This window comes from Prinia subflava, chromosome 4, assembly GCF_021018805.1.
Source record: "Prinia subflava isolate CZ2003 ecotype Zambia chromosome 4, Cam_Psub_1.2, whole genome shotgun sequence".
NCBI classification, from domain to species: Eukaryota; Metazoa; Chordata; class Aves; order Passeriformes; family Cisticolidae; genus Prinia; species Prinia subflava.
In genome coordinates, this window is record NC_086250.1 from 41,441,142 (window position 1) to 41,458,888 (window position 17,747).

The 17,747-nt window shown below is 35.3% G+C and overlaps 1 protein-coding gene across 4 annotated transcripts in view; it reads right to left on the reverse strand.

The window, feature by feature from the left end:
- The window catches only part of MON2 (MON2 homolog, regulator of endosome-to-Golgi trafficking), a 73,582-nt gene that overhangs the window by 14,881 nt on the left and 40,954 nt on the right, over window positions 1-17,747 (reverse strand). For 2 of the 4 annotated variants that reach the window (XM_063396565.1, XM_063396566.1), the window contains exons 23-30: window positions 15,509-15,671; window positions 14,729-15,022; window positions 13,769-13,967; window positions 11,817-12,445; window positions 8,708-8,851; window positions 8,164-8,181; window positions 7,769-7,897; window positions 5,700-5,890 (exon numbers count right to left, since the gene is read on the reverse strand). In XM_063396565.1, coding sequence (XP_063252635.1) covers window positions 5,700-5,890; window positions 7,769-7,897; window positions 8,164-8,181; window positions 8,708-8,851; window positions 11,817-12,445; window positions 13,769-13,967; window positions 14,729-15,022; window positions 15,509-15,671 — 1,767 coding nt within the window. The remainder of the gene's footprint in view (window positions 1-5,699; window positions 5,891-7,768; window positions 7,898-8,163; window positions 8,182-8,707; window positions 8,852-11,816; window positions 12,446-13,768; window positions 13,968-14,728; window positions 15,023-15,508; window positions 15,672-17,747) is intronic. The other 2 variants (XM_063396568.1, XM_063396569.1) reach the window with 1 other exon arrangement.

Below are 17,747 nucleotides of genomic sequence, written 5' to 3' on the forward strand. Positions count from 1 at the left end.
TTGTGTATTAGGCGTTCAGGAAGTTTAAAATTTTATGCTGAAAACATAAAATAAAGCATTAAGTAGCTGTCCAGTCAGTACCTTTTCTAACACACAGAGTTGTTAAGTATGCAAAACCATTAAACAGTAATGTAAGCTATTATGATGCATAGAAACACAGCCATGCTGAAATACATGGGAAGACTTCAGTCTGACACTTCCTAATTTATGACTGACTTTCTGACCTGAGGTTTACTTAGAGAAGTGTTAGGGCTTTTCTGCCCAGGCAGAAAAGTATCTGATCTGCCTTATCTTCTACATATTTGTTCATGTGGCAAATTATTCCCAAGTAAATAGATTTTTGTCTATATGGATACATCTGTCTAGGGGCCAAATGCTTTCCTGTTCTGGCCCAACATATCCAAACCATACTGGAGGGTCAAGAGCCAGGAAAGACAAGAATTGGATTCAGCAACTTTCCCCAGTACAGAGCTCCCAGCCCCTGCCCACTGAACAGGGAGGGCTTCAGAGCCAAGAGCAAAGGCCTAACAACCACCCGGAGTCCTGCTGTGCACAGCACTCTGTTCTGAAGCATCTTTTGGGAAAGTATTGATTTAATTCCCTCATGTGAGCATAGACTTCTGCTCTAATAAATTATGTATGTGTGTGTATATATATACACACACACACACTTGGTGAATTTTATTGTATAAAATGGCTTGACATGCTTCTATGAAAGCCTCTGGGAAAGAAGAACAGTATGAAGTAATAAACAGACCAGCTTCTTACTAGAAGACAATTTTGTGTAAATTAAGTTATATGAAATGTATTAATTTAAAATGTCATCTTGATTTATACAAAAATCAAGATTATTGAGTCTCCTCAGATGTAGTTTGCTTTAAAAAAAATTTTTAAAAGCTAAAACTTCTGCCTTGGAAGTCATTAATTCTCTATGACAGCAACATTTTCCTTTTTCATTTACCTGGGCTCTCTTGGCTGTGTTTGAAATGTCTTGTTGTACAAAGCTGCAGAGACGATGTCTGCTTTGTACTTTTTAAACATCAGTGAGTATCCCCTCTCATTTAGCCCCACAGCTGGCTTGAAATTCTGCTCCTATCCAAAAGACAGAGGTGGGACCATGCCAAGGAGGTTCACTATTTTAAGTACATCTCTTCACAGAGCTTTAATTTAAGGGTTCAAATTACAGTGACCTCTTGTCTAATCAATGCCAACTGTTTCACTGCCAGAAGCAATATTAGGCTATCTACACATAAGATTTCTAGGACCATGGTGACTCTAAGAGTTACAAGTTAGACTAGAAAAAATATTTGGAATATTAGTTTAATATTTAGTATATCATTGAAATAATTTCATTTTTCTACACAATGCTCAGCCAAGTAGAAACTTGGAGAACATGCATACAAAAATAAGACAATGTGCACTGGCATATTTTAATATTTTAATATTTTAATAAAATTTTTAATATTTTAATATTTTAATAAAAGCTAAAGGAAAAAAAAACCTAATCAAATCTGTTATGCAGTGTTGCTAGGAGGACTGACTGCATCAAGGCTTTTGTGAGTCTTACAGAGATGCAGATGTTTCATATTTAGAACCATCCCAGCAGTGCTAAGTTTGGCTTGGAGAATAAAGGTTTGAAGAGGAGGTACAAAAGGAAGCCATTTGCCTAGCTTTGCATAAAACCCGGGACAGACAACAGCACAGAATATCTAGAACATTTAAAAGAGAAAACTGTAGAGTATGAAAATGTATCAAGACTGAAGGAAGAAAAGGAAGGGGGTTTTGTGACATAACACTCCAGTTTCATTGAAACAAAGAGCTTAGGAAAAATTACAAATGCCAGCATAAGAAAGTGAATTTTCAGTTCTAGCCATACTCAGGTCTAACTGTATATGAACTATTCCTGTCACAAGGATTGACATGTTAGAGAATGCTAAAAATCCAGGTAACATGGTAATGGGGTTACTCTGTCTCACTGTCAACCTCTTGGGGAGTCCACTGAACTGCATTTCCCAAATTCTTTGTGCTTCAGAACCTTTTCAGTCCATGCTGGCCTTAGTAAGATTTGTACACTCCTGCACCTAACTTAATAACCTCCTTGTCCTGCATGACACACTTTCAAATTGGAAAGCCACCAATGACCTGACTCACAGCTGCAATAAAGCCACTTGGTCAGGTTCAGTAGTGTTACTAAAACCAATTCAAGTTTAGAAGTCATGAATCTAACTAACACAACTCTCCCCTTCTCAGCTGTGGCTTGGTTAATTGATTTTGGTGATATGGACAAAAATCCAAGTAGTACCAGAAGTTTTAAAAAACACAACTCATTGTTAATATAAATAAATCAGGAAACGCACCAAAACCAGTTCTATACCACCTGGCTGGCCTTAAATCAAGGATTAACATGGATAGTTGGGAAGTGCATTCTCACTGCCTTCCCCTGCAGCCTGAAAGATGACAGGCACATCAACTCAGCCATAAATTTTAGATGTTACTTTCTAAACAGTGAATAGATTCTCTCAAATTACCCTGGAATAAGGCACCACTACAACTAATATATGTTTTCTATTAGAATTACAAAAAAAAAATTGAAAGAACGCACTAAATTTGAAAATTCTGAATTCAATTTCCTTACAAGTGGAATAACTACAAATTTAAGAGACTATGTAAACTGCAATTATAAACCACTAAAAAAATACAATTTAGCAAATTTCAAACCAGGTTGCCCTACTTGCCAAGAGTAGTCTCACAGTATCTCGCACTGAGTGCAGAAAGATTTTACCAAAGGAAATCAGAAGAGAATTACCTCAATGTGAGGGACTTCCACAGCTATCTCTAGAGCCCTCCTTGCATCACAGCGAGAGACACGCTTCAGTAGCAATGTGGGGAGGAGGAGGAGAATGAAGAGGATGAAGAAAAGGAGAAATGACTGCTATTACTAGTTGTCCTGACTACTGGCATGAGGAAGATGCACTCCCTTTTCAGCTTTAATGTTTTTCAGGAGCACAAGGCTCAGGCTGATTGAACAGAAAGGCCATCTATCTATGTATCTATGTATCTATCTATATATCCTCAAGATACCACAGGACAAGGCTCTAACTGTATGTAGGAGAATCATACACTTGGAAGGCAAACAGCTATTTAGAAAAAAATGAACACCAGGGAGGCAAAAAAACTCCAACCCCAGATATTCTGTAGCCACACAAAATACAACTACATAAGCAAAATTCATCTGCTCACAACAAGCCTGGAAAGGGTAATGATAGTGGCCATTAATTATACTAACAGGTCAAATTATCTTGCTGTAGCTATGTGGATCAATAAAATACTGGCCTATTTTTAGTGCTTTAAATTAATTTGAACCTTAAAGTTTCTAAGTGGAAGAAAGTTTCCTACACTTTTCTAAGAACACCTTTAATTATAATGAAAACATTTTCTCTAAAACACGTTTTGTATGTTAAATTATACACTCTGGTCGCTGAGGAGGCAAAACCAGACTTAAGTCAAGATACACATCAAAAGACATGGTAAATATTCAAACAAGTACTGTTTTTTTCTACCTCCAGAGAATATATGCCCATGTATGACAAATGACAAAAGGTATTAGAATTAACATAAAGAGTAATAGTTTCTAGCAAGCAACACATTAAGATGAAAATTCTGTGTTTGAAATAATATTCAAGTAAAGTATAAATTACGCACGGTAAATTTAAAAAACCAGACAACATATTTGGCCAAAAAGGTTATGCAGATGACAGTGGATTATCCTGAATTACACCGAAGAGCTGTGATAATTTTACATCTCTGGATTTATGAACAATTAATACCACAAAACCATTGCAGTTCTAGTCTTGTTCAGCTAAGAACATGCAAAATAGAAATGTTTAATTTGATTTGCAAATATTTAAATAGGAATAATTAAATTACAATAGTAATATGTATTCCCAAAGCAACTTGTAAGTGAACATACATTTTTCTACAATAACCTGAAAAACTTTCATTTGAATCCTGTAAACCCAACAATGGTATAGATCATAGGGCTTTAACTGATGTGGACTGCCTATCTCAGAATGGAAACAAGAACACTAACTCCAGCTGAAAGGAAACCAAGCAAGATTCTGCTAAGATTATTTCACATTAAAGATACAGTGAAGCATAAAATAAAAATTTGTCTTTTAAGCCATGATGATGATGATGATGACCTTTTTTATTTTAAGGTCCTCCTAATTAATAGAATTTTCTTTCAAGTAAATTCAAAAACAATAAGAAGGTTTTTTACCTGATGGCCATGTAATCCTATTGATGATATTTCAAACTCATTCATTATTACACACATTTTCACTAACAGATGTGTCTCTAAAATAATTTTTATTGGTATTTATGTTTTGTTTGTTTTGGGCAAGCTGCTATTTATCCATCATTAGTAAATGCAGCTGTGTTTGGTTGCTGACTTTTGTGTGATTCAAAACTAAACACACAGCATATTAGCACAAGGCACTGAAGAACCTTAGTGTTTTCTGTTAAAAAGAAAGATTCATTTGTTACTGAAAATCAGGGAAGTAAATTTTTCATGTTCCACCTTGTTCTTCTTCTAAACACTATTAGATATATTTAAACTACTCCTAAAAATGCTAGCCCACAGATGTTTACAGAAGATGGAAATTCCATACCACTCCTAGGCAATTATCTAAAATACCTAACCTTCCTCAGAGTAAAAGGTTCCCTTAGTGTATAACCTAGAAATTCTTTGCTGTACTGAACTAGATTTTTACCCATTGCCAAGGGGCAAAAAAAATTCTTCTCTGAAGCAAGCTTTTATTATATTCTGAAAATTCACAATGTTTTTCTAATGTTACAGTCTTTTGGTTGAACAAATTAATAGATCCAAGGCCAGGTTGGATGGGGCTCTGAGCAACCTGCTCTAGTGGAGGGTGTCCTGCCCATGGCAGGGTGTTTGGAACTAGGTGATCTTAAAGATCCTTTCCAACTCAAACCATTCTGATTCTATGATTAAATTGTCTATCTCTGATCATTACTATTTTTCACTTCTGGACTTTCTCAGCCTGCCCATTTTAGATTGAGAATGTGTTCTGTTCTTGAGAGGAATCTGTCTGTCTTTGTAGTCATAAATATGACTACTTAGCTACACTTTTCATAAAGTATCATAAATACAGTGTGGTTAATTATTAAGGTACAGTATTTATCTTATGAGCTTCTAAGTGAACAGCAGCGTACAAAATAATTTCAAAAAATTCACATAAGTGGAGTATTTCAAGATGGATCTCAGGAGAAATACATTTAGTTAATACTGTTCACCTTAATTAGAAAAAATACTGTTGTAACACTGTTCAAAGTGAAGAAAGGACCAAATTGAGCACATATCAGCAACTCCTTATCAAATCTAGAGTAAATATCCTTGGGAGTCCATACAGAACTCCCTGTCCTGTTCAGAAAGACTGTGCCTTATATTGAGAGTTCAGCTGAGCTCTTTCTTGCCCTTACACTTTACCTTTTGATTGAAGCTTTTTGTACTACTTTCTAAAAGTACAGCTTTTTGAACTAGACAGATTGGTTACCTTTTCTCCATCGTTCATTTAAATAATTTTCATATATCAAATAGTTCTACTGACACACATAGTAAACAAATTACTTACAAATATTTTCCTTCAAAAATAATTGAAAAAAGAAATTGTGTTTACCTTTTTGTAAATAAAAAGTCTTCAAAAGTATTTGCTAGCTCTGGCCACATACTGTCAAATTTTCCAGAAGATGCATGCTGCCTTGCAACAGGTAGTCCAATGGAGAGAACTTTGAGAAGAGAGGACACAGCTAACTTCCATGTGCTTTCAGAAGGACACGAGTACTTCAGACTAAGAGGTATTCGAAGTGTCTGCAAAATGAAAGTCAAAACGAAATTTATAGTTGCTCAGACAAATCTAAGATTACAGCAAGTTTCTGCACAAGATCTCAGAGGACACTGTCACAGCTAGGAGTACCTTTTCTGCAAGTATATGAGATTTTACAAATGCAATTCTGAACACAATTCATCACATACCAGCTAGCTAATGCACAGGTCTGTAGCCAAGTACAAGGTTAGAAGTCAGAATTGATCCATTATCATTTACACTAGGAAATCACATACTAATTTTCCTTTTCTGTATTGTCATCCACCATTTCTGCTACGTCTGACAAATGGGCTTTCCTAACATCTAAGGGACTGCAGGCAGTCTGTTATCACAGGTGTATTCTGGAGAATTCAGTCCCATTCCTATAAAGCCATCCCAAGTGCTTCCACAGTAAAGAAAAAAAGCCTCATTGAATTTAAACTTTTCCTAGTAAAGTTGAACTTTAAACACTGTAACAAACACTGGAAGAAATCTGGTCATTATTGACTGTTAAACCACATGAAATTTGAAAGAAAGAACAGTTAGTGAAATTCTAAGATAAAGGCTACAACACAACTCAAATGTAAAGCAGATGAAAACATAGCAAATTTTAAGTCTTTTAGACAGTCATCTTCAATATCTAAAAACCAAAATCATTAATAAATTTTAAAACATTAGGCATATGAACTATTTACATTTATATGCATTCCTTTTAGTATTGTTAGTTAAAACGTAGAACCTGAAAGTTATCTTCGAAAACCAATTATTTACTTGACATTTCAAATTCATACTGACTAAATTCAAGTACTGTGTGTATGCTCCCCATGCCTTTACAGCAGTCTCTGATTTGAGAAAGCAAAAGGATGAAAGACTCACTCTGACTCTCACAAGGGAGTCAAATATAATTAACTCTTTATGGCAAAAAATTATGACAGCTAGAATCTAACCCTAGAGATAAACAGAACTTTTTTTTCTGTTGCTATTGGTCATGTGATTCAAATCTAATTCCAAAATCAATGTAGGCTTTAGAAACATGACAAATAAATTTAAAAGCATTTTCATATATCACAACAGATCATATTATCAACTGCAAATGTTACAAAAAAGTAGTATTTCTATCAGTTTCACCAATCCCATTAAAAAGGAAGTGGAAAACAACAGCATTAACTTTGAAATGTAAATATTTAATTCATAACAGATTTCAAATAATATGATCTGTTTTAAATATATTCAGGTTTCTAAAGGTCTATACAGGAAAACTCTGATGTCAGCCAAGTCATTGCTAACAAGCTAGCTCAGATAGATTTTTATTTTCCAGAAATATTACTGGAAAATACTACTTCTATTATTTACTAATTTTTTTTTTCTGAAATGTAGTGGTCAAAAAAAGTGAAGCATTTGACAATTTGATTTAAAGGTGTATTTGCTCACCTTTAACATTTCATAGCTGCATTGATACATGAACTCATTAAAAGCAAATCCAAAGTAACAGAGCCCATGCCCCCAAAGCATGTATGCCAGTCTACAGAAACTGGGCTTTGGCCTCCAATGCCATATTTACTAACAGGCCTACTTACCACACTCAGGTGCATAACATGTTCAAAGATGAAAATTTTGTGGCCTAACACATTTGTTAATTTTCATCTTTACACTGAAATACTGATGCTGACATTACCCAGCTAAGAACAATACATATAGATTAATAAATAGCCGTCCAGCTCCAAAAGAAATTATTCCCTGCTGCTCATCTTCATAAAATATCAATCTGTTTACTACAGCTTGAAGCTTCCCAGGAAGTGTTTGTTGACACTAGCTGAAAATAAAACTCATGATTTTCAATATGAGCTCATTAAATTCAGAGCACATGCAGGTCAAGTTTTTACCTTAATAATGTTCTGAAGAACCTTCTCTGTTACCACAGCTTTATGGCAAGCTGTCTTTTGGTATAAGTCCACCACAACTTCCAATGATCTCTCTGCAAAAGGTACGTAATTCAACGCCACCCATTCCGCCTAGGAAAAGGAATTAGTAAATTACAAAATTATACGTGAAAACATATTAATTAAGGAACAGAAAGTGTATGTTTTGCACTGAACTCTCAGTTTAATGCATGCAAGGTTTGCTAAGAATATGGTCCAAGCCACAAAACTGCAAACACAACGTAGTCTGGCTATGAAAATGTACTGTACATTGAAGTAAAGTACATTTACGTAGGAGAAGTGTTGCAGTCTAAGCAAGACAACTACATTAGGACAATCTTGAAGGAAATTTAACTCACCGGTGCAAATAGTTGTATCTAGTGTGATTCCATTGTGTTGCAGGACAAACAGAATAAGAAGAATTAATACATATATACATAATAGTTACCTCTTTGATTACACTGAATGAGATGCTCATGCCTAGTGAACAGCAGTGTACACAGATAAAAAGAATTACTGAACATGTTCCATTTCTTTATGGCACATGCAATTCAAAAATCTGCAGTTTGAGGGAATTTTCTTCATTCAAAATTATCATGTCTCTGTGCTTAATTCAGTATCTCTTGTAGGACAAATTATTTTAAATTAATTCATGTACAGATTCAGATACATTTGTCTGGTGTCCCAGCCAGACCTTTCCTACATGAAAGAATACAAGGTATAGAAGCAAAGAAGACTGCAAAGAAAGTAAAAGAAGATAATAAAAGCATGTAAAAAAATTATTACACAACATGCAGTTAAGTTTTTACAGACTGAACAAATGCATCTTGCTGAACAACCTATATCTGAAGCTGAATTTGATTAACCAGCCAAGTGAAACAAGTGAAATTTCTAATTAGTTACCTGATTATACTTTGCATTTGCAATGTGCTTTGTTTCCAGCTGTCCATACTGTGGAGGCTTGCAGGAGAATTCTACAAAGGCCAGCAGTTGGTCAAAGATTGCAGGATACATTATCTGCATAGCTTCTGAGCCCACACATATAGCCTTCATCAAAAGAAAATACAAAATTTTAATACGTATTTCTTGAGCTTTTGCTTTAACAACTGCATCAGTACAAGGAACTCCTACAGAAAAATCCCCATATAAGACTATGCAAGGGTCGAGCTCTATGGAAGATAGTGTATAGTTCCAATAGTTTAAAGAAATTAAATTTTGTTACTTTATTGAAGTAAAGTGGCAAGATACCTAGGCCTATATAGTTCAGTAAATACAGCTATCTCATCCAATAAAAGATAACTTTTCTTCACAAACTCTGTTTTGACTTGTCAGTAAAATAAAGTCTTATATAATTCTTGTACATAGATCTCAGCCACATCTTCTTTAAATTCTATTTCAATAAACATTTAAATCTCAGAAGTAAATCATAGAAGGCTTCAAAAAGTAGTTAAAAGAGCGTCTTACAGAAAGGAATATAAATAACATGAGAATGATATGGTTTGGTATAACTGAAACTCATAGTCTTGCTTTAAAATGGAAAACATTTCAGGAACAGTGTACTTATACTACCAAAAAAAACCAAACTCCCCTATACTACAGCAGTAAAATAGTAGAAGATGAGTTCTAATGAGAAATAAAAAGACAACAAAGAACAAAACAAAGGTTGTAAAATGGCTCAACATATGAAAGTCTGAAAAGAGATTCAAAGCTCCCTTCCATTCCCATGCCCTTGAGTTGCAATGATGTCCTTTGTTAGTGGAATCACATTATAAAATATAGTTATTAAACTAGTCAGGGTTCAGTCTGAAAAATGTTAGGTTTTTTTCATGCTATTCAAACTGCAAAGTCGTTCCACAACTTCTGAGAAAATCAAAACTGACCCAAGCCTTCCTGCATCAGCAAAGAATCTGATCCTACACGCAAACACAGACAAATGTTTTGCTTTAAAGATTGCAAATGTTTACATACTCTTCTTTAATGCTTCCACTAGCTTCTGTGTGTACTGCTGTGAGTATGAACTGATTTCAAGAGAGGAAGAAGGTACTCTGGTCTAAAGCAAAACCATCTGATACACGGCCTTTGCTTCACATCAGCACTGGCTGATGTGAACTGTACTTTGTTTATCCAGCCGAGAGGAGGAATACTGCAACTTCACAGAACTTTCTGATGTCCAAAAATACCTTAACTAATATTTTTAGGAACTTCAGTGCTGTTGTGTTAGTAACATAAGTATAGGTGGGATGGGAGATTTGAGGTACCATCTTATGGAAGTCTGTAGTTGCAAAGGCTTGTAACTGCCATGGTAACCCACTGACCCTGGGAGTGGGGGAGATGTCTCACTTGCTCATGTAGAGTTGTTTTTGTTATTGTTTAGAAATCTTCAAGCTAAAATATCTTGACAAGAACAAGAGTATAATAATGTGCAGTTTTTCCTCATATCACAAACTCTGGTAACCACTTCTTCAAAGCCCTAATGCCTGCAGCCTTTGGAAACTAAGATCTTGATAAGGAGACTGAAAAACACAAAAATCTGAGATAAATAAATGGACTGATCAAATGGGAAAAACAGGATTTGGGCTGGACTGACCTGCTAGAAAAAGGAAGATAAAAAAGGGTCAAGCCTGACTGGAAAAAGATGAAAATGTAGTAGACATGACTAGTTCTCATGTTATTTATACACTCACAAAAATGAGATTTAATACCAACTTGTATCCAAGCAAACTGAATTGAAATTTAAACAAAATAATTCACTCCATAGCATTTCCACGGGAGGGATGGTTGGAACTAGATGATCTTTCCAAGGTTTCTTCCAACCCAAGCCTTTTAATGATGCTATTCTTAAACCTCTGCTTTCAAAATACACGAATGAATATTTGTTAAAACCATCAACTAAAGGAATGGCTGCAAGGTAATGATTCTACCTTGTTTGTTTATATTTGAGATTAATCAGCTAATTAATCACACTAAGCAAATGAGAACACAAGACACTGAACTGCTGCTCATTTGGCAGCCACCATGTGTTCTATGAGCTAAATGGGGCAGGATCCTGACAGCAGCAGGGGGCATGTATGGCCACATAGTCAAGCAAAGTAGTCATAACATGAAAGCCCAAAGGGAATGAAGTCAGGTTACATGGATATTTTAATGCTGGCATTTCCCAAGTAACCTGTTGTGGAGTTTGTTTGTTTGTTTGTTTGTTTGTTTTGGTGGGGTTTTGTTTGTTTGTTTGGGTTTTTTGCTTGTGGTTTTTTTGGGGGGGTGTTTTTCTAAAAGTAGTGCTTAACATAAATACATTGTTTCATTCATTATCAACTCTGCTCCTTTTGAATAAATTTTTTTGTGAATGAGCACTGAATTTTGCAAGGAGATATTTTACAACTGCAAAAAGAAAGAAGCAAGCAGTACTATGTTCCTTTTTTCGACTTTCAGAGAAAGAGCACCCTCGTTGCTTATAGATTCACTTGAATGAAGGGTGCTCTTCGAGGATGAGTTCTAACAGTAAGAATTTCTTAAGCAGAGATGCAGCATTTTCCTTAAATAACTGATTAATAAGAGGTAAGAATGCAGGAAATCTGCCAGAGAGCCTTCTGTATTTTATGCTTTGTGTAAATTTCAAGTTTTCATAATCACTGTTCTTTCTAGACTGTCCATGGCAGGATCTGGACACCATATGGAACACTGTGGGACTATTCCTCCATCTCCACGTACAGAACTTCAGTATCAACATCAGCAGTGCTTCAATATTAAATGGACAACTAAATGGTTACAAACACAGCACAACACTTAAGGTACTTCTGCAATCAAGCAAAAGCACATTTCATAAAGATTACACCATTCCTTTCAATGCAGAGCAACTGTTTTGCAGCAGGAATGGAGATTTGATTGTTATAATACAACACACTGTGCAATTATAAGTAATTTTTAAAATTGTGTTTAAATCATCACACTAAAGTTCTATAGAGAATAAGTAGGACACACTAGAAGTTTACCTTTCACACACTATAATTATTACCTTTTGTAAAACATCTAAAGCTGTAAGTACTGCTTCCTGTAAACTTGTCAAAACTGCTTCAGTGTAAGATGGAAGGATGAAAGGGGAAGCATCTGAACTGATTGGAACTGAAACAGCACCGTGCAAAATGACACCCAGCTTTTGGAGATCATCCATGCTGAAACCAGTTTTGATGTGTTGGTAAAGAGCTGGGAAGATTTGAATTAAAGCTGTAAGAAAAGGCTGGCTGGGAATGAAAGTCAATTTATCACAAGTAATTGGAGGCCTTGTACTTTCTGATCCAATCCTATACCAGCTGTTCCAGGCTGCCCACCAAAGATTCAGATCTTCAATCTCATCTGTTATTACAGGAGGTTCAGATCCATTGTATCTTCCTATCCTTTCTCCTATGGAGTCAGTTCTCATGAATGATCTGCCCAGACTAGTGGCAGTTGTTGTCCCTACCACCAAAGGTACAGAAACATTGATGGCAGGTGGTGTCTCAGGCTTCTCGGAGTCTCGAACAGGAGAAACAATTTGTAGGATCTCCTGGAAGCTTTTCAGAGCAGCCAAGGAAACTTCATTATTTTTGCTAAGTGCTGCTGACTGGATGTGATCAAGAAGAACATCCCAGGCTTGAGAAAAGTCTCCTATTTAAAAAAGACAGGAGGGAAAAAAAAAATCAATTTGGAACTTGCTTCCTATTCCCATTCCCACCCACCCTGCCTCTCTAAAAGGCTGCTCATGTACTTGTTACTCTAATACACAAAAATTTCAAGAGATTAGGTGGCCACTTGAATGACTTTTATATCAGTTCAATCATAACCTGAGAGAATGAATGTCACAGAGAAACACACAAATATCAAGAATGAAACAATATACCAACTTCATGCTAAATTTGCTAGCAAAAGTCATATATCACATCCCATACCAGTAAAATACATTTTCTTCATTCAGTATAGTGAAACATTTGTCCTTATACATACCAGATGCCTGTTAATTTCAAGAAGGGTTAAGCCCACACGAGCAATTAATGGTCAAATCTATATTCAAGCCATGCATTTATAATAAACTGATTTTAAAATGTTCTGGGAATTGTATTGTGGAAAGATTCCATTTGAGGCATTTGAGTTTTTCATTAAATTTAGCCTTAACTTTCAATCTCCTATATTGCTAATTACAGGGTTTGAATAATTAAAGTAGTTCTAATTTTTTATTCAGTTTTAACTCAAGTTTAATATAGCCTAAATTCTACCACAGTTCTGCAAATAACTAATACACTTATTAGCTGTTAGTCTGTTGATACCTGTATCACAAATGACCAAAATGAAATACAACACAACTTATATCCAGTTAATATATATTAATTGTATACTATAGGATGCTGAAGGTAGATTAATCTAACGTGGACTTTTATTTGTAAGCTATACATTCTCTATTTCTTTTGCACTTTTTCCTTGTAGAAATTACCAAGTTATTGTAAAATATTACTACATACAGCTGAACAATGTAAACGTTCAATACTCCACTGACTTTACAGGTACATTCTCCGTATGTTCTAAGAGAACTGTTAATTTTGACACACTGATGCCACAAAAGAGTTCCAGGCAAGTGCTGCATTCCCTCAGACAGACAAAAGGAAAGGCATGTTCTGACAAGAACAAAGAATGGACAAAGTATTATTGTTATCAGTCTACTACAATTTCAACCTATTTAGCATCCAGAATTGGGACTGAACTGTGACTACTGAGATTTAATCTCAAGTACTGTGACACAGAAGAGGAAATCTGTAGTTACAAATTTTGGCTCTATGGAGTATGAATTAATAACTCCATAATTTTCATAACATTTGAGGTGACACAACAAAAAACATTTTTGAGCTAAGGTTAAGAATCTTGTCCTGTACTTAACTGAAAAGAACATACAAAAGCAGAAAGTTTATCATTGTGTCTTTTAGTAACTATAAGTTTTACCTAGAGGCTGCAGTAAGTATCTCCTGGTGTTAAATATTCTTGCAACTCCAGCCAGTGTTAATACCCATGTCTCAGCCCACTGTTTCTCAGCTGTATCCCTTGAATGATGAATGAGAATGTTCCCTCCTCCTGATTCAATCTTCTCTTTGTCAGCTGTCGTAGAAGATTCTCGAACCCTATCCAACAGGTGAAATAAAACCTGTAATAGCCAGAAAAAAGAGGAAAAATGCAACTTTTCAAATAACATAATTGTATTCATAGTAAGCCAACAAAAACCAGTAATTCTTTCATTATCCTTTCTGCCTCTGTATCACCCTGAAAATTCTCTTGTGCTAAACAGTCTCCACAGCAGCCAAGATTAACAATCAGTCAACTGATGGCCACTTGAGAAGGGCTGGAAGTAGCACACTCAAACCCACAAGAACAGCATCAGCACCAACAGAACACTGAAACCAGTGGATCTCAGACAGGTGCAACTTCAGAGTTACAACAGGCAGGCTCAGATATAGCCTACAGTTTCCATAAAGCACAACAAACATGACTGTGACTCAGAACACTGCATTTGATAGATCCTCTCAAAAGATTCAAAACAGAATGCAAAGCAAGGCTCCATCTAATAACAGATCAGCCCAGTCACATGACACTCAAACATCTCCATTTTCACACAAAAGTCATTCATTCTTGTAGAGAGAAAACCATCTTTTTATCAAACTCCTGTGTAAAAAAAACCAATTAGGATATTGAAATTATATTTTAGAAGAGGCTTTAAAGGCCAGAGAAGACAAAGTATAAAAAACATTCCCAAAACCCAAGAGATCAGATTTCTGCCACCTTATGTTATCTTTTAAAAGTCTTAATAAATTATCTAAGTGATAACTGTTATTAAATGGGAAATGGTCAATGGTTAATAAAATGTAAATGTTCTTTACAAAACCTTCAGAGGAAGCTTACACATCATACCTTCCATATTACTGTGTGCCACGTTGAGTGTTGCAGCAAAGTTCCATGAGCACCAATAGTAGAAAACAATGTCTGCCCAGCGCTCTTCCTAACTGCAGGTCGGGGATCCACACACAGCTCCCCAAGTTTGGCATACAGGCATAACCAAAGACAGTCAAATGGTGATGCAGGATGAAAAGGCCTGTTCAGCATCACTCCCTTTTCTTCTGCTTGTTTCTGCAACACTGCTTCTTCTTTGTTTAGCTCCTTTTCAATTATTTCACCTCTTTGGAAAAAATAATCTGAAATATTCCACTACAAAATAAATAAGACATATTGTGGTCTCCAATAAAAATAGGCTAAGGATCATGAAATAAATTGCCTCTTATTTTCACAAAGTATTTTGCAAAGTGCATCACGATATTAATTTCCATACATTGGTGAAATAAGATCAGCACGTAAATATTGTAAGGTCCAAAAATTACTCTTCTTTCTCAGCTTTTAGGTTCCCATTACAGGGGGCACAAAAAAAAAAGGGTACTAAAAATAAAATACTGATGAACATGGTTACAACACAATACTATTTCTTTTAGTAAGCCAGGAATCATGGAGATTAAAGGTAAGATGTGCTCACTCAATTTACCTATGATTCCAAATGACAGCATAGGAGTTCAGTAAAAACCCCAAAAGCTAGGTTGTGGCTTTCATCTGTATAACTGACTACAGATAAGTTTTCATTAAAAAAGAAAAGCAAAACTGAAAGCCAGAAGCACCATCACTGTAAGTAAATAAAAAACTCACCAGCAAACCAATTGAAGTTAAGCTAATATTTAGCTCTTGATTGTGAAGTCCAAAGCTTCCTGCAACTTCAACAACTATCTGCAGACAAGTACATGGCATTGTAGGAAGGAAGTCAGTCACAACCAGCTGAAGACATTGGAATGCAGTCCGTATTAAGGACTCTCTTAAAAAAACAAAATAAAACAAAGCACACACACACGCTCATTTCGCATTTCTTCAAGAGCCCAGAAATATTTTGAACACAATACCTCAGAAGATAGCATTATTGAATTAAAAAAAAAAAATTTCAAAAAATCAAATTAATCTTTTTGAGAAGAATTTGCACGCTTTTAAATGGGTTTCTTGAGATATAATTTTAAGTTGAAGCTTAAAATTCTGATGAAGAATTTAGTCCATGTTAACTACCTAGCAGAGTTGAAGTTTAGATTTTCCAATGGTCCTTAGCTAATTTTATTTAGTGAAGTCCATTTCTCTGTTTTACAGTTCTAAGACTTGCTAGTTCAAGTGTTGTGTTAGGCAGAACATTAGAAAAAAGCCACAATGGACAAAAAAAGAGCTTAATTTAAGCATGATAATCTTCCAAAGAGTAAGTTGTTCTGAAGAATTTCTTGTATCAGCAGTTACAAATTACTTCAAGTATGCCAAACACGTGGGCAAAATTCGTTTTTATTTATTAAGAAAGAGGATGCTAATATAATGGTAGTCTTATTTGCTTCAACACTACATTATATTAGACAAAAACTTTTCAAAATATCTAGCATTAAATAGATCCTTAATATTTCTTTGCCTTCAGAATTAGATTCCAAATACAAACAAAATTATAGCACAGAAAAGGTTTGCAAGAAGGATTTCTCAGAAGCAACAAGGCCATTTACAACTAAAATCTTGTTTAGTGAGAGACAAAATGAAGGAATCAAAAGGAGTGGTGGAGTGTAGGCAACACAAAATAGGGAAGCTGCATTTAAACTTCACTGCAGGTTTTTTTCGAAGTTTAATGTACAACAGAAATAATTTCAAAGCTTTATAATACAGAAACTTGGTGTCCTTCAGGATATATACCCTGGGAAAAAAATTCAGACTATAGATATATGTTAGTTACCCATTCCAGAATTACAAATGGATTTTTTTATTATTAATCCAAAATCAAAATCTGAAGTGGGTCATTTCCACTGTATTGTAATAGCCAACATGATACAGAAACCAGAGGAATACACAAGAAACTTCACATGGACAGTAATGGTATAACTAATCATTCTCTAATATGATGAATACTGCAGAGAAACATCCATCCTACCATGTAAGATCAAAGTATTGTTCATTGCTATACTGATGAAGGATAGACTCACACAATAGCTTCCCCCCTACTCATTACAGGAGTCTATAAAGTGAAATAGACCCAAAACTGCTGCAGTTCCCCCTCCAGTAGAAAGTTTCAGAGTCTGTAACCTTCAAGGACTCGAAGAGAAAAGAGAAGGAGGCAGGACATCAAAGTATAGTTACACTACTCATTTTGAAGTACTAATAGGAAAGTAACCTGTCTTTCTAAAGTTCAAACGCAAGGCTACAAGAACAAATTCAGAACAGTTTTTCCCAGTTAAGGTCTCACACTACTATGTGTTTGAAAAAGGGTTTTAAAGTCCTTCACACAAGTAGCAACAGTGATACCACTCTTCAAATTGTGGAACCTTCCTTGATGTTTTAGGTGACCACAAAAAGGTAACTATAAATGGAAGAAACTTATGCTTAGTGACAAATCTTAAGATTGTATAGGGTTTTACCTGTGTTTAAAATAAACAGAGGCTTTCCACTGAAAAAGTCTTCAAAGACAGGCTTCCTTTTGTTTGGCATGCTAGTACTATACAATCCAGAAGTGGCCAAAGTAAGGGTTTTGGTTATCAAAACAGCTTTTTCTGTGTTTATAAAAGTCTGGAATGAAGTTCTCCAGGAATGGAGGCAAATAGATTTCTGTCCTAGAATCCAGGATGTTCACTGATCAGAGGGAAGAAACTTGTGATTAAGTCTTGTGGTCAAAAAGTTAATATTTGAATAGTATCTGCATCTTGTGCTCACAGCTGTAACTCGGGTAAGAAATTAAGTTTGAGATTTAATGGGATCTGAAGACTGTCTTGAGAGGGAATTTGTGGTGGTTCTCATCCATCACTAACAACAGTGAAAAACAAAAGGCATGCAGGAATACATTGCAGCAAGTGTGGAAACAACAACTACCAAAGGAGGCCTG